Source organism: Dasypus novemcinctus, chromosome 13 (genome assembly GCF_030445035.2).
Source record: "Dasypus novemcinctus isolate mDasNov1 chromosome 13, mDasNov1.1.hap2, whole genome shotgun sequence".
In the NCBI taxonomy this organism is placed as follows: domain Eukaryota; kingdom Metazoa; phylum Chordata; class Mammalia; order Cingulata; family Dasypodidae; genus Dasypus; species Dasypus novemcinctus.
In genome coordinates, this window is record NC_080685.1 from 57,952,216 (window position 1) to 57,978,118 (window position 25,903).

The 25,903-nt window shown below is 43.2% G+C and overlaps 1 protein-coding gene across 3 annotated transcripts in view; it reads left to right on the forward strand.

Moving 5' to 3' along the window:
- FAM20B (FAM20B glycosaminoglycan xylosylkinase) overlaps positions 1-25,903 on the forward strand; it is a 65,477-nt gene that overhangs the window by 9,933 nt on the left and 29,641 nt on the right. For all 3 annotated transcript variants that reach the window (XM_004478224.5, XM_004478225.5, XM_004478226.4), the window contains exons 2-3: positions 2,704-3,209; positions 9,584-9,670. In XM_004478224.5, coding sequence (XP_004478281.1) covers positions 2,833-3,209; positions 9,584-9,670 — 464 coding nt within the window. In that variant the 5' untranslated portion in view covers positions 2,704-2,832. The remainder of the gene's footprint in view (positions 1-2,703; positions 3,210-9,583; positions 9,671-25,903) is intronic.

Genomic DNA, 25,903 nt, shown 5'->3' on the forward strand with positions numbered 1-25,903 from the left:
AAGAGGAACAGTAAGCATAATGGACAGCAAAGTAGATTGAAGCCATTTAGGGTAGGGCTTGAATACACTACCCAGGAATTTATAGAAAATATTATACAAAATATTTTTTATTAGAAAAATTATTTTAATTGTATTATCTAGACTGAAGAGTCTGGTGGCCCAGAAATTACTTCTTTCGGTGGACCAAAAGGAGGTGATGAGTATTGGGATGAGTATTGGATTACGTTGGTAGCTTTGGGAATGTTGGGCACTTATGGAGAATATTTCCAAATCATAACCTTCCTCCTTCCACAGGATGTGGTCACTAATCACAAACATGAAAACTTGTTCAGCCTCATTTTTTAAAAAATCCTGCCCTTACTACTAAACTGTAGAGATAAATAGTGAAATACTATAACAATTGAACTCTTCAATTTGCTAAATATAAATTTTTATCCTGGATAAGTGGGTAAATTGTTTGCAGCCTTGAATTGATGAATATGTTCTTCTGAGGCCTTTTCAAAAGGTAATGAGGGGAGCAGATGTGGCTCAGGCTGTGGAGTGCCTACTTCCCACATGGGAGGTACCCAGTTGGTTCCCCTGTGCCTCCTAAAAACAAACAGAAAAACCCAACAACAAGCAAACAAACAAAAAAACCAAGTCAGGGGAGCCGATGTAGCTCAGTGGTTGAACACTGGCTTCCTGCATTCAAGGTCCAGGGTTCAATCCTCAGCCCCGGTACCTGAAAAAAAAAAAAGTAATGAGATTTCAAAACTTAAAAACATATAAATTCAGATTGCTGAGTTGGACAGTTTGTTTTACCTGAATTTTGGAGATGCTTAGAACTTCCTATTGCATTGGTGATAGAAAAACCCAGTAGTCCTAACCTTCGTGTTAGTTGCTGAGATGTGATATGAGGGCTGATTTTCAATCCCAATAGAAGTTTATGGGTCAGCCAGACTTTGGCCCTGAAGGATATTGTGTAGAAAGTGAAAGTCTGTTGGGCTGACCCCTTGTGCCGGAATCCTACTGCATTTGTAGTTGGTGCATCTGGAGGTGCCGAGGAAGCAGTTGCTGACGCAGCTAGATTCCCATTTTGCCTTTTATCACTGTAACCTGGGATGTGTACTGTTGAACAAATAATTGAAGATGTTGTGTGGTTAGGTCATGTTGGAACTAGCAAAACTCTAAAGAACCTGCTCTGCAAGCACTGCTGTTAACGGGTTATCTCAGGGACCTGTTTTACTGAATCACACCAACTTGATACCGTGACAATTACATTTTAGATGCTTTTGAACTGCCTTTGTTTCAGCTCAGTGTTATATATTCCCTGGGAGATGATGATGAAACAAAACAGGTGGCTGGGGATAATTAGAATTAGCATTTAACTTTCACTTTCAGTTTCCTTCATGAAAATGAACAGGAAGAGTGATTAATCATGGGAGTAAACTGCAACATCAGCTGGCTCATTGCAGAGTATTGCCCTTAGAACACACTTGTTCTAGCAGGCTGTTTTGAATATAGGAAAGCAGTCTCAAAAGTTTGGGTGGGAGTGCTCAGCCTAAATTGTTTGCCTTCTCTTTTTTACTGGTTTTCTTTCTTCGATTAATGGTTTGAGTTGTTAAATGAATTGGAGAGTGAAGTAACACCCTGTTATCTTCTTGTCATCTTTGTCTAACCCCAGTATTGTGCTGTCATAAGCATATAGCAGAGCAAGCTTGAGCATGTTTTTAAATGGCTGTGTGGAATAGAAAGCAACCCATCAGCGTGAAAATGAAACTGAATTGCATGTTGTTGACACCCTTGCAAAACTCTTGTATTTGAAATCTGTTAGCTTGAGAATCGTCCAGAGTGTGGTCAGCCCCACACTGGAAGTAGCACTTCTTTATGTCTGAGGCATTAGTACCCCTGCTATTTGCCTGACCAGTCCAAATTTAGTAGTGTTGCTAGAGGACTTGGTTTCATTACTTTTTTGGTCATGTTCTTCTAATAGGCAGATGGTGTAGGGATATATTTTTCCTATACTTAATTTATCCAGATTTGATTATCCATATTTTACAAGGATTTTAATTTTGAAAAATAATTAGTGGAGGCTGATTAAGTAGAGATAACGTGCCTGGGTGTTGTATTTAATTATGTGAGGAGCAGATGACATGTCCAGAATTGCTAGATATTTGGATTTGAAGAAGTTATCACTCTACTCTGTATCCTCTTTAGCATTTTTGGGAGTTCTTACAATGGGCCATAAAACTTATATTTGGAGAAAATAAGAACTTTAGAGTTACCAGTTAGAGGTGGTTTCAGGTATTTAGAAGTCCTTTATGGATTTTGAAAGTATCAATGAAAGTTAAGGAACAAAACATATCTTAATGTTTTGTTTTATTTTATTTTTTTCCCCTCATTGTTTGGTTATTAGGCATTTGTAGTAGGCCATTTGCCACTTCTGGGAGTATGTAATTAATGTTGAATTGTATGTTTCCTGCATGAGTCTTCCTAGATGGCTCTGTCTCCCTATTAAAACAGGAATATTTACTTTCAAATTCTCAGTGTACCTGAATCTTAACTACTAGGACCTTCCCTGGATTAGTTAATTTAAAAGTATTGGGTCTTCTCAAGTTTAAGATTAACAAGGCTAAAAGGGTAAGGTATTAGAAGCTTGTGAAAAATTCAGGGGTGAAAAGATAGAATTTCTGATTGAATTTTACTTTATACTTGGGCTTGCAGGAATTACAGAAGGTGCTACAGAGAAGACATGGACCAGTATATAATCATGGAATCTCCTTGCTAACCATCACCATCTGCTCTCCTTGTTAAGCGAGAGATTGGCTCAGGAGAGAAGGAAAAGAGGTCAACATGAAGCTAAAGCAGCGAGTCGTGCTATTAGCAATTCTCCTTGTCATCTTTATCTTCACCAAAGTTTTCCTGATTGATAATTTAGATACATCAGCTGCCAACCGGGAGGACCAGAGGGCTTTTCACCGAATGATGGCCAGCTTGCAGGTGGAGCTGAAGCCCAAGCTGGACCACACCTTGCAGTCCCCCTGGGAGATTGCAGCCCAGTGGGTGGTTCCCCGGGAAGTGTACCCTGAAGAGACACCAGAGTTGGGGGCAATCATGCATGCCATGGCCACCAAGAAAATCATTAAAGCTGATGTGGGTTATAAAGGAACACAACTGAAAGCCTTACTGATACTTGAAGGAGGTCAGAAAGTAGTCTTCAAACCTAAGCGGTAAGTCTTCATCTTGGTAGTTCATTCAACTTGAGTGTTATGTAAGGGTGCGTATCTCCTTATCTTGGTATTCTCTTCAGGAAATGAGAGGAATAGACTAAACGGTCTTTGAAATATTTTCAATTCTTAATGTTCTTTGGTTCTTGGAGTAAGGGAAACTTATAGGAACGGGTTTTGGTTCCATGTAAGACTGACTTTTTTTTTTTTTTTTTGCAAATTGAGCCACCCTCAGTTTTTGATTTATCAAACATCTACAGTGTGCCCGGTGTTAGAATTTGTTAGGAAATAAATAAGAAACTTGTCACCAAAAGTGTGCAGTTAAGGACAGGATGACCACATGACAGGAATGCTGTAGAAGTGGAGTTACCCAGGGTTGGAGTAGAATTTGGATGGGTGACTAACGTCTCTTTCAGCACTGACACTATGATTCTTTCATGTGTTTTAAGCAAATAACTGGGCCATTTTAGTTACCTGATTTACTACCTCAGGCCAGAATCCAAACTAGAGAAGTGGGTTGAATTGTGTGTTGTTATACAGTGATCCCTTTGGACTTTTATAGAGATCTTCAGAGATAATTTGTGTGGCAATTCTGTAGTAAGGTTAATAACAAAAATAGTTTTCTGTGGGTATATGAATTTTAAGTAAGTTAGCATGCTGATATATATTACATAATAATATAGTATGTGATATAATTTATAGTAATATTTTAATATTATATGTAATATACATTCTTTTGTCAAATATTAGTTATCTGAATATTCTCAGAGTTTATAATAGCTAAAATTCATTGTGGACTAGACATTTTTTTCATTCCTCAGTGGAGCTTTCAAGAAAATTATAATATGTAACTTTGGTTTTCTGCTGTATTGGAAGAAGAGATATAGGGGAAAGATATACACAATTCAACTGTGCCCAGAAGTAGTTGGCCCAGCTCCCTTTATTACCAGCTATAATTAGATCAAAGGCAGCTAGAGAATAACTGTATTGGGGTCCCAGAAAGGAAATGGCTTCTGTGTTTGCCTGGAATTGGGAAGTATGTATTGAAGTTGCAGAAATTAGGAAAGTTAAAAAATGCAGTATACTTTTGGAGAATAGAAAAGATGGATGTTTGGCAGATAATGTTTACATAGTGTTTTGTTTTTTTTTTAAGATTTATTTATTTATTTCTCTCCCCTTCTCCTCCCACTCCAGTTGTCTGTTCTCTGTGTCTGTTTGCTGCATCTTCTTTGTCCGCTTCAGTTGTTGTCAGTGGCACGGGAATCTGTGTTTCTTTTTGTTGCGTCATCTTGTTGTGTCAGCTTTCTGTGTGTGCGGCACCATTCCTCGGCAGGCTGCACTTTCTTTTGTGCTGGGCGGCTCTCTTACGGGGCACACTCCTTGCGCATGGGGCTCCCCTACGTGGGGGACACCCCTGCGTGGCAGGGCTCCTTGCGTGCATCAGCACTGCGCATGGGCCAGCTGCACACGGGTCAAAGAGGCCCGCGGTTTGAACCACGGACCTCCCATGTGGTAGATGGACGCCCTAACCACTGGGCCAAGTCCGCCACCTACATAGTGTTTTACAAGTATGGTTAAGTCGCCTTTGAGATCTCATTTCCTTTGAATGCACACCATGTGCCAGGCATTACCCTAAATATTTCTGTGTTTGTTAATACTTTTAACGACCTCATCACAATGGTAGGTGTTTATAGTTGTTATTGCTAGAATATGAAACTGACGCTTAGAGGGAGTGACTAACTTGACTGAGTCCCCAGCAGTACAGGTGGAGCTGTGGTTTGAACCCAGATTTGTCAGAGTTTTGAGCAGTTTGTATTCTACCACTCACCTGTATTATCCGAATTAGTGTGTTTGCCGTCCTATCGTGTGATGATATGGAGTACCCATCATCAGAAATCACCAGTTTAGGGAAACGAATATGGCTCAGCCATCTGGGCTCCGTCTACCATATAGGAGGTCCAGGGTTCACTGCCCAGGGCCTCCTGGTGAGGGCATGCTGGCCCACACAGCAAACTGGCCCATGCAGAGTGCTGGCCCAGGTGGGAATGCGGCCGTGTGGGAATGCCTCCCCACATGGGAAACCTGCCCCGCGCAGAAGTGCCGGCCCTAGTGGAGAGCTGGCGCAGCAAGAGGACGCAACAAGAGACACAGGGAGAGAAAATAAGAAGACATAGCAGAACAGGGAGCTGAGGTGGTGCAAGAGAGTAATTGCCTCTGTCCCACTCCGAAAGATCCCAGATCAGTACCCGGAGCCGCCTAATGAGAATACAAGCAGACACAGAAGAACACATAGTGAATGGACAGATAGCAGATACAATGGGGAGATTTGGGGGGTGGCGGGGGAGAAATAACATAAATCTTTAAAAAAAAAGATATCACCAGTTTAGTTTTAAAGTATGATTCCTGACCTCTAGGTTCCTAGCCTGAGAGATCAGCAGCATATGCAGAGTAATGGAAAGAAAGCAAATTAAAAATGCAAATTAAAGTTGTATAGAAAGAAGAGTTGTGGGCATTTTGTGTTTGAATAAGAGGTGATCCCTTCAACACCTACTGCTTCCTCACTGGAGAACTGAGTATGTTAGAAAACAAATTCCTTACAGTGTGTGGTATCAGCCTAGGTGCCCTGCATATAGGTTTTGAGTACTCAGATGAGGTCTAAGCCCAGAGGAGAGGTCAGACTGGTGAATGGAGGGAGTGGGGAGGTGGTAGTGGCAGCCAATAAATGCACAACCTTAGTCACTACTTGCTTCATCTTATATCTCTTATTAATTACCACTCCAAGCTTCCCTTTACTTTCTTCTTCTAGATCATCCTGAAAATCACTTCCATTTTCCCCCCAAAATGCCCATATTATCACTGGCTGTACAATTTCAAAACATCCACGGACTTCCCACTGTCCACCAGACAAAAACCCAGCCTCCATTGCCTGATGGTCAGGCTCCTCACTAGCTGGTCCTTCTCTGTAGACCCAGCCTTTCCCTCCCCCTCATCTTGTCCCTCATCTGGCCACCCCCACATCTCCTGAACAGCTATGTTTTTTCCAGCTTTGGGGCACTTGCCTCCCTCACCCAACAAGATGTGTGGGCCCCTGCCATGGGTGACCTGTACTGCTTTACACCAGGAACCATTGCAGGCTGGGGAAGGTGAGGGTCGATTTAAGTGCTTGTAGAAATTGACTCCAGTCCTTAAACACCCAGCAAATTGTCATTCTGACCCCCAAGGCCTCAGAGGCTATTTAGTCCTAGTCTAAGTGCAAATTAATGTCCTTGATCAGACTTTGATGTCCTTCACCAGAAGGATGGGAGTGATTTATTGGCAGTTACTGTATGAATTTTCCTGCTCTGTCAGTGACTTAAGATGGATCACTCTCTGCTGAGAGGAGGATCTAAGTCCTGGCCACGAAGTCAAGACATGCACCTTTCTTTAATAGCCTCTGTAGTCTTAGCATTTCTGGTGCCTGGCTGTCCATGCCCTCCCCTCAGAGATAGAAGATATGTGGAGGTAGGTGACATGTACAGGAGTACAGTAACACACTTATTTGCACATTTTACCTTACATTATAAAAGTGATTTTTTTGGTCAGCGTTGCTGTGTCCATTGTGGAAGTAAATGGATAGTCACAGGCAAAAACTGCAGTTATGGCAGAAAAGGAACAAGATGGCAGGGACCTATAAGTGGGTAGGAGTGAATGCATGAGTTTAAGAAGCACTGAAAGGGACCTTGGAGATCAGCTAGGCCACTATTGGTTTTACAGATGAGGAATAGGGGACCCAGAGAGTTATCTGACTTTCCATTTCTCACACAGTCAAAACATGAGCTAAAGATCCAGGCTTTCTGACTCTGGTGCAGTTCTTTCTTTTTTTTTTTTATTAAATTTTCACTGAGTTCTTCATTTTGTCTGTTTTTTTTTTTAAGATACATAGATCACAAAAAAATGTTACATTAAAATATAAAAGAGGGAAACGGACTTTGGCCCAGTGGTTAGGGCATCCGTCTACCACATGGGAGGTCCACGGTTCAAACCCCGGGCCTCCTTGACCCGTGTGGAGCTGGCCCACGCACAGTGCTGATGCGCGCAAGGAGTGCCGTGCCACACAGGGGTGTCCCCCGCGTAGGGGAGCCCCACGCGCAAGGAGTGCACCCGTAAGGAGAGCCGCCCAGCGCGAAGGAGGGAGCAGCCTGCGGAGGAATGGCGCCGCCCACACTTCCTGTGCCGCTGACGACAACAGAAGCGGACAAAGAAACAAGACACAGCAAATAGACAGAGAAGAGACAACCGGGGGAGGGGAGGGGACTTAAATAAATAAAAATAAATCTTTAAAAAAAAAAATATATATATATATATATATAAAAGAGGTTCCCATATACCCCAGACCCCACACCCCCATTCCTCCCACATCAACAACCTCTTTCATCACTGTGGCACATTCATTGCATTTAGTGAATACATTTTGGAGCACTGCTGGACCACATGGATTATAGTTTACATTCTAGTTTACACTCTCCCCCAGACCATTCAGTGGATTATGGCAGGGTATATAATGTCCAGCATCTGACCCTAAAATATCATTTAAGATAACTCCAAGTCCCGAAAATGCCCACACATCACATCTCTTCCTCCTTTTCCCTGCCCTCAGCAACTACTGTGGCCACTATCTCCACATCAGTGATACAGTTTCTTCCATTGCTAGAGTCACAATAGTTCTATAGTAGAATGCCAGTAAGTCCACTCTAATCCATATTTTATTACTCCATCCTGTGGACCATGGGATGGTGAGATCCATTCCATCTCTAAATCGAGAGGGGGCTTAGATCCCACATGGCTGATGGATGGAATTCTCCTGCTTTAGTTGTAGGCACTCTTGGTTCCCTGGTGTGGTGGTTAGCCATCTTCACCTTGTTTTTGATTCTTAGGCTTTTTCCTTTTCTTTCTCTCCATTCCTCTTCACTCTAACCCCAACCCCCAAAGTTCCTGAATTCCTCCAGTATTTTACATTTCACTCCAAGCAGTCTTTAGATGGCTTTGAAAGCTCTCTGATGTTAACACTGAAAGGAAAGCACTGCTAGTCAACACACATCTTCCTGTGGCTCTGCAGGAATCCTACTAAAGTATTCAAGGACTGTCCCCTAGCTTTACATATGGCCCATAACTGTAGTAGAGAGAGTTGTCCTTGAATAGTGTCAGCTTTTGCTGCAGTCATATTTAAAAATTGAGACTTTCAGTTTGGAGGGAGCCTATATAGTCCTTTGACACTAGAAACAAACAAACAAAAATACATTTGAGAAGAAATTGGTGTCCAACCAATTTCTGATGATGATGTGAGGCTGTCTTCTAACATAAATATTTCATCATTTGGCCCTGAAGATGTTCTTTAGACATAACAGTGTTTCATTTTATATTCTCAGGGCATTTGAGTTGAAGGTCACTGCCTCTTATAGTACTGCTTTCCACTGCCTCATAGCTGCTTCAGCAGTGGAAATCTGGGTGTTTTTAGTGGAGCTGCTCTTTTACACTTCAGTCCACTGTTCCCTGGTAAACCCTAATAGGCCTCCTTTTAATTCAGGAATTGTAAGTCTGGTGAGCAGTACAGGTCATAGGTGAATTAACTTTTTACCTTCCCAATTAACAGATTTAAAATAATCTTTTTTTGTGACTAGAGATAACTTCCTAGCCCAGTCCCTCATGATGTAATAAGGAATCTGAGATCCAGAGAAGAGAAGATTACATAGTCAGGTATGACAAAGCTATGCCCAGCTGTCACTAACAATCAGTATTCCTTCCACTATATCATCATAAACTTAAAAAGAGAGAAAAAGAATAGCTTTCAAACAGCTTTTTAGAAAAATACTCTTTCCTACTCATTAACAAAAATGAGGACTCTCAGGACCACTTTTCCCAAGAGATTCAAACTTTTCTTATAAGCCATTCTGGTAAGCTAAAATTTTCATTACATGTTTTCCTTCATTTCTTCAGTTCAGTGTAATGAACATTTCAGTATACATTTATTAAGCATCTGCTAAAGGCTCAACATTGTGCTGGGGGTACAATGATGGTCCTTGCCTTCCAGAAAATAATCTGTGGTTCTAATTAAACCAGTGTCAGCAACACTGAAACCCCATTAGAGGGGTAAAAATAACATCTTCCATTATTTATTCATAGGATGATTGTTGAGGTAGATCGCGAATTCTAGTTTTCTTCTCTACCTCTTCTTCACCTCAGTGGTTTGTGCTAATACAGGAATTGTTCTCAAGATTGACAGAGAATGTGTCTTGAGCAGAATCTCAGGCTTACTAAAGTTTATATTCTTCCTCTTGTGCTGTCACCTCTGGTACTGATGTAATTCATGACTACAGCTGTGCTTCACATTCACTCTGCAGGTATAGCCGAGATTACGTGGTAGAAGGGGAACCATATGCTGGTTATGATCGACACAACGCAGAGGTAGCAGCCTTTCATTTGGACAGGTATGTGCAATCACAGTGGGTTTTATTTGCTTTGTTTCATTTAAAAACAATCTCTCTTGGAAAGGCCTTGTGGACTTCTGAAGGGTGCAATGCTAGTAACTCTGACTTACTGCCTCTTTTAATAACTGATTGACTTGTTCTGTTAAATTTTTATGAGCTCATTATAATTAGGGTGGCACCAGGAATATCAAAATAACTTTAACTCCAGGTTTTTCCAAGTCATTTAATTCCTGGCATACCCTCTGTCAGTTATCATAAGTGAAGACATTCCCGGTAAATAATATGGCAGGATGCAAACCAGAGTTTGAGAACAAATCCCTTAATTTAATTTATGTAATACTGACTTCTCCCCATATTCTAGAAATATATACAGATGATATATATAATGAATTTTATTGTCCTTCTCATAAAATATGCACAGCTTCAAAAACCAGAATAATTCCAAAAGGAAAATAGATATGAATTCTAAGTTAATTAGTTTATTAGGAAAATAATTTTTTTTTCCAGCAAGTTTCTAATCAGGAATTTTGTAGCTCATCCATCTGGTATCCTGTTTACTCTTCTAACCAGCTCTGTCATCAGGACATATTGTCAGACTTTAAAAGAAATTCACGGGAAGTGGATGTGGCACAAGTGATAAGGCCTCCGCCTACCATATGGGAGGACCTGGTTCGATCCCTGGGGACTCCTGGTGAAAAAGAAGAAGAGAAAGCATGCCTGTGTGGCAAGCTGCGTGCCCGTGCGGTGAGCCGAGTGCCTACGTGAGTGCTTGTGTGGTGAGTCTAGTGTCCACACGAGTGCCCACATGGTGAGCCAGTGCCTGTGTGGTAAGCCAGTGCCCGCGTGGTGAGCCAGTACCCACACAGTGCACCAGTGCCCACATGGCAAGCTGAATGCCTGCATGGCAAGCTGAGTGCCTGCATGGTGAGCCAGTGCCCACGCAAGTGAGTCACGCAGCAAGATGATGATGCAACAAAAGAGAGATGAAGGAGAGAGTCAAGGTAAAGTGCAGCAGAGACCAGGAAATGAGGTGATGCAATCAACAGGGAACTTCTCTCCATATCAGAGGCCCCAGGATCGAATCCTGGTGAATCCTAGAGAAGGACAAGAGAAGAAGACAAAAAGAGAAATAGATACAGAAGATCACAAGCTAATGGACACAGAGAGCAAAAACAGCAGGGCAGGGAGGGGGAGGGGAAGGAAAATTTTTAAAAATATTTTTTAAAAAATGACCTTATAAAGAAACCAGAATAAAATAAAGGTAAATTTTTGTCTTTTCTCTGGATTAGGAAGAATTTTCTAAGCATAAAAGCTATAATAAAAAATCTCCAAGGAAAGTTCAGTAGTCTTGATAATTAAAAAAATTAACTTGTATTTCACAAAGATCAAACAAAAATTTCAAAGCACACAATAAACTAGGAGAAAATATTTGCATCTAATGTAATCTAGGTATTACTAGTCTTATATAAATGCTTATACAAATCTATACAAATCTCAAAACTCTAGTAGAAAAATGGGCAAATGACACAAGTATTTCTCTGAATAGGAAACTCATTTGCTAATAAATATGGGGAGAAAGTTCATGCTTCCCAGTAATAAAAAATCCAGTGGAGGGCTGTGATGGTTAGGCTAATGTGTTGACTCAGCCAGGTAATTGTGCCCAGTTGTTTTCTCAAGGAAGCACTGGGCTAATTGTAATACAAGGGCATTTATGGATTTAGTCACCATTGACTTTATTGCAGTGATAAATCATAGATAGCTGATTACAGTTACATCAGTCAGGGAGATTGCCATAAGCAATGAGTGACGCTTTATCCAATAAGTTGAATACCTTAAAAGGGGAAGTGATTCCAGCATTGAGTGAGAATTTCCTAGCTTGTCTTCGGACAGCCAGTGTCTCCCAGAACTCGTCAATAACTTTCACTGGACTTTCATCAGAGCCCCTGGTTGCAGCCTGCCTGCGGAACCTGGATTTGTGCATCCCCATGGTCACCTGAGAGACTCTGATAAAATTTCTTACTATTGACAGGTATCTCTTGTTGATTCTGTTTCCATAGAGAACCCTGACTAATGTAGCTTGGTACCGAGAGTGTTTCTTGAGAAACAGAGTCTTAAAATGGGATGCCTGAGGTGGTTCTGGGAGTTTTGCAATTGGCTTTCTACTGTAATTGGAGTCAAGGGTACTAATGACTCTTTTCCAATAATGAAGAGGCTGCTAACAGTCCATTGCTTGAGGTGGCAGTCAAGATGGGCAAAATATCTTCACCAGATTCCCCTCCTTCCACGCTTATAAGAAGCAAGGATCGGAGTGAGAGTGTTTTCAACATCTTAACAGAGTTTTGTGGAGTCAAAAGTTACTGTGATGTTGACTGGCTCCTCCTAGATACTCTAGATACTGTTACAAAAGAAAGAGATGAGGCGGCGGACTTGGCCCAGTGGTCAGGGCGTCCATCTACCACATGGGAGGTCCGCAGTTCAAACCCCGGGCCTCCTTGACCCGTGTGCCGCTGGCCCATGTGCAGTGCTGATGCGCGCAAGGAGTGCCCTGCCACGTGTAGGGGAGCCCCACGCGCAAGGAGTGTGCCCCATAAGGAGAGCCACCCAGCGTGAAAGAAAGTGCAGCCTGCCCAGGAATGGCACTGCACACACGGAGAGCTGACAGAACAAGATGATGCAAGGAAAAGAAACACAGATTCCTGTGCCGCTGATGACAACAGAAGCGGACAAAGAAGACGCAGCAAATATACACAGAGAACAGACAACCGGGGTTGGGGGGGGAGGGGGAGAGAAATAAATAAATAAATCTTAAAAAAAAAAGAGATGAGTTAAAAGCTTCAAATTTGAAACACAAATACCACATGAATGATGTGAAAGTTTCTATGTGTCCTCTGAAAGAAAATCTTGTCTTCTATAGTCACAGCTTGAAATATCTGAGAACCAAACTCAGACTCCATTTGTACAAGTAGCAGAGTTACAAAGGAAACTAAAATCTCAACCCTGCAGGATTTCTCCAGTTAAAGCAAAGGCATTGATTAGAAAAAAGTGGAACTCAGAGAATTGGGGTGGAGTCATATGGGGTGATGATAATATTGGTGGGGACATTGGAACCCTGAATTCTGCTGAGACTTTACCAGATAAGCCTGCCATGACCTGCCCTGTGGACACCACACCTTGCCAACCTTGTATCATCCAGCCTCTGGCCTGCCCCAGGGAGCCTGGACCTCCTTCCAGCTCTGAGGCAGGTACCAGTCAAACTCCAGCTTGCATTGCCCAGCTGTCAGCCTGACCTGTGAAAACTGCCTTCCAACCCCTGCCTGAAGTGATTAATCCTTTCTCATCAGAAGAAAATGCAAAGAAATGCCCCAACGTCAGTAGCTTGCAAAGTATTTCTAATCCTCCTTACCCACCCCTACCACCTCTCCTGTCTTCGAGACCTATTACTAGACTAAAATCACAACAAGCCCCCAAAGGTAAAATGCAAAGTGTGACCCATGAGGAAGTAAGGTATACTCTGAAAGAACTGCATGAGTTTTCCAACTTATATAGACAGAAATCAGGGGAGTCTGTGTGGGAATGGATACTAAGGGTATGGGATAATGATGGAAGGAATATAAAGTTAGATTCAGGCTGAATTTATTGATATGGGCCCACTAAGCAGAAATTCTGGATTCAGTGCTGTAGCTCGAGGGGTTAGAAAGGGCTCTAACAGTCTGTTCGAGAAGCTGAAAGAAACATGGACCAAAAGATGGCCTACCATGTCTGAGGTTGAGATGCCCAATTTGCCCTGGTATACAGTAAAAGAGGGAATTCAAAGGCTTAGAGAGATTGGAATGCTAGAATGGATTTACTGTTTGAGACCTGCCCATCTACCCCAGGAATGTCCAGGGGACACACCTTTAACCAGGACTGTGAGGAATAAATTTGTAAGACTAACTCCATCTTTCTTGAAGAGCTCTGTGGTTGCTCTTCTCTGTAGTGCAGACATTACTGTAGGCAGGGCTGTAAAGGAATTAGAATCCTTATCCATTATGGGGATGATCAGATGTCAGTCCAGTAGAAGTCAAATATTGGCAGTTAATCACCAAAGACAAGGTGGACGTGGCTACTGCAATGAAAGGCAAATTCATAAAAGCACTCAAAATAGTCTACGCATAGCGTTATGGCGTTGGCTAATACATCATGGAGTACCGGAAGTGAAATAGATGGACAGTCTACTAAATTTCTTCTGGATCTATATAAACAGAAGAGTTCTAGGTTGAGTGAACAAAATCCTAACTCAAATTATAGACACAGAGAATCACAGCTCCTTAATCAATTCCCAGACTCGAGACAGTTTACAGACCCCAAGCCCCTTGAATGAGGAGAAGGCCAGGTCCCTTAGGGAAAGATCCTGTGAAACTGCCAAAAGTTTATGCTCTTAATCTTCCTCTTACCCTTCCCCAAGGAGACCTGATGGCCTTTTTCCATAATAACTGTGCCCTGGGGAGAAGGAAATGATCAGACATTTTGGGGAATATTAGACACTGGCTCAGAAGTGACATTAATTCCAGAAGACCCAAAACATCACTGTGGTCCACCAGGCAAAGTCAGAGCTTATGGAGGTAAGGTGATTAATGGAGTTTTAGCTCAGGTCCATCTCACAGTTGGTCCAGTGGATCCCCACACGCATTCTGAAGTTATTCTCTGAGTTACAGAATGCATAATTGGAAGAGACATACTCAGTAACTGGCAGAATCCCCACACTGGATCTCTGACTTGTAGAATGAGGGCTATTATGGTTGGAAAGGCCAAATTGAAGCCCCTAGAACTGCCCCTACCTAGCAAAATAGTAAACCAAAAGTGATATCAGATTCCTGGAGGGATTGCAGAAATTAGTGCCACTGTCAAGGATTTGAAGGATGCAGGGGTGGTGATTCTCACCATATCCCCATTCAACCCTCCTATTTGGACTGTACACAAAACAGGTGGATCTTGGAGGATGACAGTAGATTCTCCTAAACTTAACCAGGTAGTGAGTCCAATTGCAGTTGCTGTCCCAGATGTGATATCATTGCTTGAGCAAATCAGTACATCTCCTGGTACCTGGTATGTAGCTGTTGATTTGGCAAATGCTTTTTTCTCAATTGCTGTTAGTAAGGACCACCATAAACAGTTTGCTTTCAGCTAGCAAAGCCAGCAGTATACCTTCACTGTCCTGTCTCGGGTATATCACCCCTCCAGCCCTACGTCATAATATTGTCTGCAGGGATCTTTTTTTTTTTTTTTTTTTTTACATTTTTTTTTATTGATTTTGTAATAATATTACATTAAAAATATATATGTGAGGTCCCATTCAACCCCACCCCCCCCACCCCACCTCTCCCCCCCCCCAGCAACACTCGTTCCCATCATCATGACACATCCATTGGATTTGGTAAGTACATCTTTGGTCACCTCTGCACCTCATAGTCAATGGTCCACATCATGGCCCATACTCTCCTCCATTCCATCCAGTGGGCCCTGTGAGGATTTACAATGTCCGGTGATTGCCTCTGAAGCACCATCCAGGGCAGCTCCATGTCCCAAAGACGCCTCCACCTCTCATCTCTTCCTGCCTTTCCCCATACCCATCAGCCACCATGTCCACTTTTCCCAATCCAATGCCACCTCTTCTATGTGGACATTGGATTGGTTGTGTCCATTGCACCTCTATGTCAAGAGGAGGCTCAGATTCCACATGGATGTTGGATGCAATCCTCCCACTTCCAGTTGTAATCACTCTAGGCTCCATGGTGTGGTGGTTGTCCTTCTTCAACTCCATCTTAGCTGAGTGTGATAAGTCCAATAAATCATATTGTAGGTGCTGGAGTCTGTTGAGGCTCAGGACCTGGCTATCACATTGTCAGTCCAGAGATTCAAATCTGCTAAATATATCTTAAACCCCAACATTAACTGCACCTCCATCACCTTAGCATGAAAGTCTTATGAAGGAAGATTCCATCTGAGTCCAGATTCATCACACATAAACACCAGTTCCAAAAAGGGGCCATCTGACCTGGTATTTAACCCCATCGGCCATGACCATAACTCCCATGGGTCTCTTTAGCCCTCGAAGGAACCGATATCTGGGGGTTGTATCTGCTTTATCTGTCTCTCTGACTCTGCTCAGTTGTGCATGAGGGCAATCCTTCTGCCAGCCTCCAGACTCTTTTTTAGAAACTCGTAGCCATATAAACTCATTTCTCTTTTCCATTTCCCCCTTACTTTAGGTCAAACAGCATTTTAAAGTCATGTTATTTTATGTAGACAGGGATATTCTGCTGATCCACATTGAACCTTCCGTATAAGGTCATTTTCCAGTTGCATCATCAGTTGGTAGTTGATAGTGGTCCCTCGGTGCCAGGGAGGCTCATCCCCGGGTGTCATGTCCCACGCTGGGGGGAAGGCATTTCTGCAGGGATCTTGATCATCTCTCCCTCCCACAAGCTATCACACTGGTACATTATATTGATTATATCATTCTTATTGGACCTAGTGAACAAGAAGTAGCAAAGATTCTAGACTTATTAGTAAGGCATTTGCATGAAAGAGGATGGGAGATAAATCCAACCAAAGTACAGGGTCCTTCTATCTCAGTGAAATTTCTAGGTGTCCAGTGGTGTGGAGCATATCGAGATATCCCTTCTAAAGTAAAGGATAAACTGTTGCATCTGGCCCCTCCCATGACTGAAAAAGAGGCACAGTGCTTAGTTGGTCTCTTTGGATTTTGGAGACAACACATTCCTCATTTGGGTATGCTACTCCAGTTCATTTACTGGGTGACCAGAAAAGCTGCTAGTTTTGATTGGGGACCGGAATAAGAGGAGGCTCTGAAACAAGTCCAGGCTGCTGTGTAAGCTGCACTACCTCTTGGGCCGTATGATGTAGCAGATCCAATGGTCCTGAAAGTTTTAGTGGCAAATAGAGATGCTGTCTGGAGCCTTTGGGAGGCCCCTGTAGGAGAATCACAATGCAGACCCTTAGGATTTTGGAGCAAAGCCCTGCCATCCTCTGCAGATAACTTCTCTCCTTCTAAAGAACAGCTTTTGTCCTGCTCCTGGGCCTTAGTAGAGACTTAACTCTTAACCATGGGCCATCAAGTTACTTTGACCCGAGTTGCCTATCAGGAGCTGGGTATTGTCTGACCCACCAAACCATAAAGTTGGGTGTGCACAGCAGCACTCCATAATAAAGTGGAAGTGGTATATACGAGATAGGGCTCAAACAGGTCCTTAAGGCATAAGTAAGTTACATGAGGAAATAGCCCAAATGCCCAGGTCCCCAGCCCTGCCATGTTAACCTTCTCTTTTCCAGCCCACAGCTTTCGCCTCTTGGGGAGTCCCTTACAATCAGTTGAATGAGGATTAGAAAACTAAGGCCTGGTTTACAGATGGTTCTGCATGATATGCTGTTACCACCTGAAAGTGGGCAGCTGTAGTACTGCAGCCCCTTTCTGGGACATCCCTGAAGGATAGTGGTGAGAGCAAATCCTCCCAGTGGTCTGAACTTTGAGCAGTGCACCTAGCTGTTCATTTTGCTTGGAAGAAGAAATGGCCAGAGGTGTGTTTGTACAATGATTCATGGGTTGTTGCCAGTGATTTAGCTGCATGGTCAGGGAATTGGAAGAAACATGATTGGAAAATTGGTGACAAAGAGGTCTGGGAAAGAGGAATCTGGATAGACCTTTTTGAGTAGGCAAAAAACATGAAAATATTTGTGTTCCACGTGACTCCTCATCAGAGGGTTATTTCAGCAGAGGAAAATTTTAATAAAGTGGATAAGATAACCTCCTCTTTGGCTAATGCTCAGCCTCTTTCCTCAGCCACTCCTGTCATTGCCCATTGTACTCATGAGCAAAGTGGCCATGGAGGTAGGGATGGATTTTAAGCATGGACTCAGCAACATGGACTTTCCCTCACCAAGGCTGACTTGGCTACAGCCACCCCTGCTGAGTGCCCAATCTGCCAGCAGCAGAGACCCACACTCAGCACCCAATATGGCACCATTCCTTGAGGTGACCAGCCTGTTGCCTGGTGGCAGGTTGACTACATTGGACCACTTCCACCATGGAAGGGGCAGCAGTTTGTTTTAACTGGAATAGACACATACTCTGGATATGGGTTTACATTTCCTGCATGCAATGTTTCCAAAACTATCATCCGTGGACTTACTGAATGTCTTATTTATCACCGTGGCATTCCACACAGCATTGCTTCCGATCAAGAAACCCATTTCACAGCAAGTGATGTGCGAGAATGGGCACATGCCTGTGGAATTCACTGGTCTTACCATGTTCCCCATCTCCCCAAAGCAGCTGGATTGATAGAATGGTGGAATGGCCTTTTGAAGACTCAGTTACGGTATCAGCTAGGTAGCAATACCTCGCAGGGTGGGGCAGTGTTTTCCAGGAGACTGGGTATGCTCTAAATCAGCATCCACTCTATGGTGCTGTTTCTCCCATAAGCAGGATCCATGAGTCCAGGAATCAGGGGGTGGAAATGGGAGTGGCACCACTCACTGTTATCCCTAGTGACCAACTAGGAAAATTTTTGCTTCCTGTCCCTGAAACCTCAAACTCTGCTGGTCTACAGGTGTTAGTCCCAAAAGGAGAAGTGCTGCTCAAGGAAACACAACAATGATTCCATTGAACTGGAAGTTAAGACTACCTCCTGGCCACTTTGGGCCCTTCTTAACTCTGAATCCAAAGGCAAAGAAGAGAATTACTGTATTGGCTAGGGTGATTAATCCTGACTATCAAGGGGAAATAGGACTGCATCTACATAATGGGGGTAAAGAAGAGTTTGCCTGGAATACAGGTGATCCTCTAGGCCATCTCCTAGTATTGTCATGCCTTCTGATTAAAGTCAATGGAAAATTGCAGCAACCTAATCCAAGCAGGTCTAACAATGGCCCAGAATCTTCAGGAATGAAAGTTTGGGTCACCCTACCAGGCAAAGAACCATGGCCAGCTGAAGTGCTTGCTGAGGGTAATAGAAATGTGAAATGGGTAATGGAAGAAGGTAGTGATAAATATGAGCTTTGACCATGTGACCAGTTACAGAAACAAGGACTGGAGTGGTCAAGACTCTTTCTGCCTTGTTTCATTCTTTCTGCCTTGTTTCATTATGATTGTGATTGTATATGTATACAAAACAAATTTCTTTGTCTTCTTCCCCAACCTTTTCCCTTATCATAACAAGTTGTATCAGTTTCATGTCATAATATTTGAGAATGGCAAGTTTAAGAGTGAATATTACCCAAGAACTTGTACCCTATTCTGTAGGGAATCAATGCGTTTCTGGTTGTACCCAGGAGAGTTGAACATTGTTAGGCACAAATATATATATATATGCATATCTGTTATTGTTTTTATTTACAGAGTAAATACGGTTTATGGTAATGTGTATGGTTGCCGAGTTGACAAGGGGTAGACCGTGATGGTTAGGTTAATGCGTCGTCTCGGCCTGGTAATTGTAATACAAGGGCATTTATGGACTTTAGTCACCATTGACATTACTGCAGTGGTAAATCATAGATAGCTGATTACAATTACATCAGTCAGGGAGAGTGCCATCAGCAATGGGTGACACTTTATCCAATCAGTTGAATGCCTTCAAAGGGGCAGCGATTCCAGCATTGAGTGAGAGTTTTCCCAGCTCGTCTTTGGACAGTCAACTTCTCCCAGAACTCATCAAGGACCTTCATTGGACTTTCTTTTGTTTTTAAAGATTTATTTTTTATTTCTCTCCTCTCCCCCCCGTCCCCCCGTTTTCTGCTCTCTGTGACCATTCACTGTGTGTTCTCTTGTGTCTGCTTGTATTCTTGTCAGCGGCACCAGGAATTTGTGTCTCTTTTTGTTGTGTCATCTTGCTGTGTCATCTCTCCGTGTATATGACATCACTCCTGGGCAGTCTGTGCTTTTTTCATGCAGGGTGGCTTTCCTTGCAGGGTGCATTCCTTGTGTGTGGGGCTTCCCTACATGGGGGACACCCCTGAGTGGCACAACACTCTATGCGCATCAGTACTGCGCGTGGCCCAGCTCACCACACGGGCCAGGAGGCCTTGGGTTTGAGCCCTGAACCTCCCACGTGGTAGGCGGATGCCCTATCAGTTGAGCCAAACCCGCTTCCCCATTGGACTTTCTTTGGAGTCCCCGATTGCAGCCTGCCTGTAGAACTTGGACTTGTGCATCCCCGTGGTTGCCTGAGAGACTCTGATAAAATCTCTTATCATCGACAGATATCTCTTTGATTCTGTTTCCATAGAGAAGCCTGACTAATACAAGGGCATTGTCACGGTGGATGGAGATTCACACAGTAACCCTAAGAATATCGAATTCCCCTCTTGGGGAGCTCTGTCACATTCTCTAATGGGACAGCAAGAATTCCCTGAGTATAAGGGCAATGACTACTGAAGGAGAATGAACCATTGTCGGGCCCCTGATATTGATGACTGTACTTACGAACTTTCACTTTTGATTTTGAAACTTATCCTAGTATTATAGGGTGTCTAAGAGTTACCTTCTGAGAACCTCCTTGTTGCCCAAATGTGGCCTCTCTCTAAACCAAACCCAGCATATAAATGTATTACCTTCCCCCAGCATGGGACATGACACTTGGGGATGAGCCTCCCTGGCACCAAGGGATTATTACCAAGCACCAACTAGTAGTGCAACTGGTAAATGACATTGACCAAAAGGGGGAAAGGGTAAAGACAGATGAGTTTATATGGCTAAGAGACTTCAACATGAGTTGGGGGGTCATTCCAGAGATTACGCTTATGCATGACTCAGCAGGATCTCATTGACTGCCAAAGTAAATATTGCCTCAAATAGTGGGGCTCCTGAGGACTCTGGAGACATCCAGACACTACAGACAGGGCAGACTGCTCAGGAGTTTGGTGCCCTGCCAGTGGGCCCTACTCTGGAATTTATGCTCCTTACTGTCACAGAGTTGGACTCAGTTGTGGTTTCCCTACAAATGACTCTTCTGCCCGTTCTATACATCCAGGAGACTTAAATCTTTGGGCTGTCCATGTACCAGTTGGGTCCTGAACCTAAACAGATTACGAACAGCTACTCTCCAGTTCATTGGACTCACCCAGGAAAACTAACAAGGAGAGGATGATGGACAAAAACCATCTCAAGGAACAGAGAGAGTCTGCAACTGCAAGCAAGATAGTCCCATCTGCCTGCCTCACAGGATCTAAGTCCCCTATCAATTGGAGGTGGAGTGGGCATCACCCCCTAGAATCCTCAGGATTGGGGAATGAACAATGGACTAGAGTAGACTTACTGTTATTCTACTATAGACTTATTGTGATTCTAGCAATGGGAGGACTTTTATCATTGATGTGGAGGCAGTGGTCACTGGAGGTTCTCAGGAGAGGGAGAAGGAAAAATAGGTGTAATTTGGGGGCATTTTTGGGACTTGGGAATTGTCCTGAATGACATTGCAATGACAGATATAGTCCATATATATCTTATAATAACTTACAAAAATGTGCAGGAGTGTAGACTACAATGTAAATTATAATCCAGGGAAGTGAATGTGGCTCAAGTGATAAGACATCTGCCTGCCATATTTGAGGACCTGGGTTCCATCCCTGCAACCTCCTGGTGTAAAAGAAGAAGAGAAAGCATGCCTGGGTGGTGAGCCAGTGCCCACATGGTGAGCTGAGTGCCCACACGGTGAGCCGAGTGCATGTGGCGAGCCAAGTGCCCATGTGGGTGCCCTCATGGTGAGCCGAGTGCCCACATGAGTGCCCACATGGTGAGCCAGTGCATACATGGTGAGCCAGTGCCTGTGCAGTGAGCCGAGTGCCCACGCGAGTGCCCACGTGGTGAGCCATTGCCCACATGGTGAGCCAGTGCCCATGCTGTGAGCCAAGTGCCCACATGAGTGCCTGCCTGGTGAGCCAATGCCCGTGCAGTGAGCAAGTGCCTATGTGGTGAGTCAAGTGCCCGTGCAGCGACCCAGTGCCTGTGCAAGTGAGTCACGCAGCAAGATGATGATGCAACAAAAAGAGAGATGAAGGGGAGAGTCAATGTGTAGTGCAGCAGAGACCAGGAACTGAGGTGGCGCAATTGACAGGGAACCTCTCTCCACATCAGAGGTCACCAGGATTGAATCCTGGTGAATCCTAGAGGAGAAAGACAAGAGAAGAAAAAAACAGAAATAGATATAGAAGATCACACAGTGAATGGACACAGACAGCAAAAACAACAGGGCAGGGGAACAGAAGGAGGAGGGGAAGAAAAAAATGTATTATCCATGCTTAGTGACAATGCTCCAAAATGGGTTTATCAGTTGTAAAAAATGTACCATACTAATGAAGGATGTTGTTAGTGTGGGAAAATGTGGGAAGTCTAGGGAGCGGGGCATATGGGACCTCCTATATTTTTTATGTAACATTTAAGTAACTTAAATATCTTTAAAATAAATAAAAATTGAGAAGTATGTAAAAAATATCCAGTGGAAGCAATGAGATACTGTTTTCACCTCTCGAAAAAGGCAGTGATTAAAAAAAAAAAACGAGATAAGACACTGAGGAAGAAATGGAAGAGATTGACTTGCCACTCTCCATACAAGACAACACCTACTACAATGCTCAAGGGCAAATTGTCAAAAAAAATTTTTTGTATAATATTATTCATTTTTTTATACCCCGATTTTTTTTACTTTATTTTACTTTTTCTAAATTATTATGTATTTTATGTCTAATGTTTAAACCTATCATTGCTATTTCATTTTCCTATTAATTGAATTTGGTAATATATTAGGCTTCATTTCTGAAGAAGTTTTGGATCACAGAGGGGTTCAGCTGTGGCAGGGGAGGAGCATTGGTGTGGGGTGTCTCAATGACTCCGCATGGGAGGGAGTCTGCCTGGGCATGCATATAGGGTATATAGATATATTCAGATGGTTGTTGGATATTGACACAGTGGGTGGAGTTTCACATGACGATTGAGGTTGTGCTGGGTTCCCATTGTGGGGAGCTCCGCCACATTCCCCAGTGGAACAGCAACAGTCCCCCACGTGCAAGGGCAATGACCAATGAAGATGGATGGCCCAATGATGGGCCCTTGGTACTGATGACTATGTTTATGAACCTGTTGTGCTTGAAATTTCAACTTGTCCTAGTGTTGCAGGGTGCCTAAGAGTTACCTCTTGAGAGCCTCTGTGTTGCTCAAATGTGGTCACTCTCTAAGCCAAACTCAGCATATAAATGTATTACCGTCCACTCAGGGTGGGACATGACTCCCAGGGATGAGTTTCCCTGGTGCTGAGGGATTACTACCAAGCACCAGCTGGTGATGCAACTGGAAAAAGACCTTGAATAAAAGGGGGAAATGATAAAGAAAAATGAGTTTATGTGGCTAAGAGACTTCAAAATTAGCCAGGAGGTCATCAGAAGAGTCACACTTACTCACGTCTCAGCAGGATCTCATAGAAGCCAAAGTAGATACATCCCCAGGTAGTGGTGTTCCTTAGGATTATGGAGACACCCAGGTCCTAAGATCATGGCAGATGGCTCTGGAGTTTGGTGCCTTGCCAGTGGGCCCTACTTTAGAATTTGTGCTCCTGAGTGTGATGGAGTTGGACTCAGATGGGACTTCCCTATGCGTGCCTTCTCTGTCCCTTTTATTGAACCTCTGGTTAGCCCTGGGTTGGTGTATGCCCAGGAAACTTGAGTCTCTGGTTGTCCATGTGACAGCTGGGCTCTGAGCCTCAGCGGTGTTGCAGCACCTACTCTCCAGTTTGTTGGACTTACCCAAGTCAGCTGACCTGGAGAAGTTGAGTATGGACAGCCACCATACCACAGAACTGAGTGAGTCTACAGTTGTGGGCACAAGAGTCCCATCCAGCAGCCATGTGGGATCAAAGCCCCATCTCAGTTGAGAAGTAGAGTGGGCGTCGCCATCCCAGGTTTCTCTGAGTGGAGGATAAAATATGGATTAAAGTGGACTTACAAAATATATAGGGCCTGATAGGCTAAAATGTAAATCATAATGTAAAACATAAGATAATTAAAAATTTAGAAAATTGTATAGTCTAAAATATAAACCACAATGTAAACACAAATGTTACCTTGTTTGAAAGCTATTGTCTCAATATCTGTACATCAGTTTCAGTAAATATGGTATGAATATGTTAAAAGATTGCTGTGGAAGGGAAAAGGTTTTATGTTGGATATGAGGGAGTACTGTATATTGTATATATGAATTACTGTGATCTAAGACTCTTGTGAAGATAAGCTTAATAATTAGAAAAAAGGAAAGAAAAAGATAGGATGTAGAATTTTTCCAAATTATTATGTATTCTATATCTAACTTGTAAGCTCATCGCTATATTCCCTTTTACTATTAAGGGAACCTGGCAATATATTGGGCTTCACTTTTCAGGAAGTTTTGGATCACAGAGAGGTTTAACAAGGACAGCAAAGGAATACTAGTGTGGGATGTTATTGACAGAGGACACATGGTTGGCAGGGAGTTCTACACAGCATATTTCCAGGGTACATAAAAATGTTTGGATATTTTCATAGTGGAAACAATTAAAACAAAAACTGAGGGAGTGCTGAGATTCTAGCCAGGGGAGCTCTATCACAGTCGCTAAAGGAACAGCAACACAATCCCCCAAGTGCAATGGCAAAGACCAAAAAAGAATGAAAGTCCAACAATGAGCCCCTGATACTAATGGCTATGCTTGTGAGCCTGTGCATCTGAAATAAGAACAAGGCCTAGAGCAGCAGTGTGCCTAAGAGTTACCTCCTGAGAGCCTCTGTGTTGCTCAAATGTGGCCAGTTTCGAAGCCAAACTCAGCATGTAAATTCGTTGCATTCCCCTCAGCGTGGGACATGACTCCTGGGGATGAGCCTCCCTGGTGCCAAGGGATCAATGCCAAGTACCAGCTGATGACATAACTAGAAAATGACCTTGAATAAAAGGTTCAACTCTGACCAGGAGAATATCTCTGCCTACATATAATAACAGGAGTTAAAAATGCTTTTTGACCTAAATCAAGGGGGAAATGGAAAAGACAAATGAGTTTATATGGCTGTGAGCCTCTAAAAAGAGCTGGGATTTTATCAGAGGGGTTGCCCTTATGCACACCTGAGCAGAGTCCCAGAGACAGATAAAGTAGATACAACCCCAGGTATTGGTTCTTCTGAGGGCTACAGAGACCCACCGGTTTTATGGTCATGGCAGATGGAGTTCACTGCCATGTCAGTTGGCCCTTCTTTGGAGTTGGTGTTTCTGTGTGATGGAGCTGGACTCAGATGTGATCTCTTTTCACAAGCCTTTCCTGTTACTTTACCAGAATTATAGTTGGTGCTGGGGTTTAAGATATTCCTGGGGGATCTGAATCTCTGGACTGACCATATGATAGCCAGACCCTGAGCCTCAACAGACTTCAGCTCCTACACTCTGGTTTTGGATTTACCCCACTCAGTTAACATGGAGTTGAAGAATGTCAGTCACCATACCATGGAGCCAAGAGTGCCTACAACTGAAAGCAGGAGGATTGCATCCAGCATCCATGTGGAATCTAAGCCCCCTCTTGACATAGATGTGGAATGGACACAACCAATCCAAGGTCCACAGGATGGAGGAATAGAATGTGGATTAGAGTGGACTTACTGATATTCTATTCATGAACTATTGTGATTAGTAATTAAAGAAAATGTGGCATTGGTGTGGAGAAAGTGGCCATGATGGCTGCTGGATATGGGGAATGGGAGGAAGAGATGAGATGTGGAGGCATTTTTGGGACTTGGAGTTGTCCTGGATGGTGCTGCAGGGACAATTACTGGACATTGTAGGTCCTCCCATGGCCCACTGGATGGAACGGGGGAGGGTGTGGTCTATGATGTTGACCATTGACCATGAGGTGCAGCAATACTCAGAGATGTATTCACCAAATACAATGAATGTGTCATGATGATGGAGGAGAATGTTGCTGTGGGGGGAGTAGTGGGGTGAGGGAGGTGGGGGCTATATGGGGACTTCATATTTTTTTAATGTAATATTTAAAAAATGAATTAAAAAAATAAAAATAAAGTGGACTTACTGATACTCTACTATAGAATTTTTGTGACTCTAGCAATGAAAGAAATTATATCATTGATGTGGAGACAGTGGCCATGGGTGTTGCTGAAGGCAGGGAGAGGGAAAAGGAAGTGTATTATGGGGGCATTTTTGGGACTTGGAGT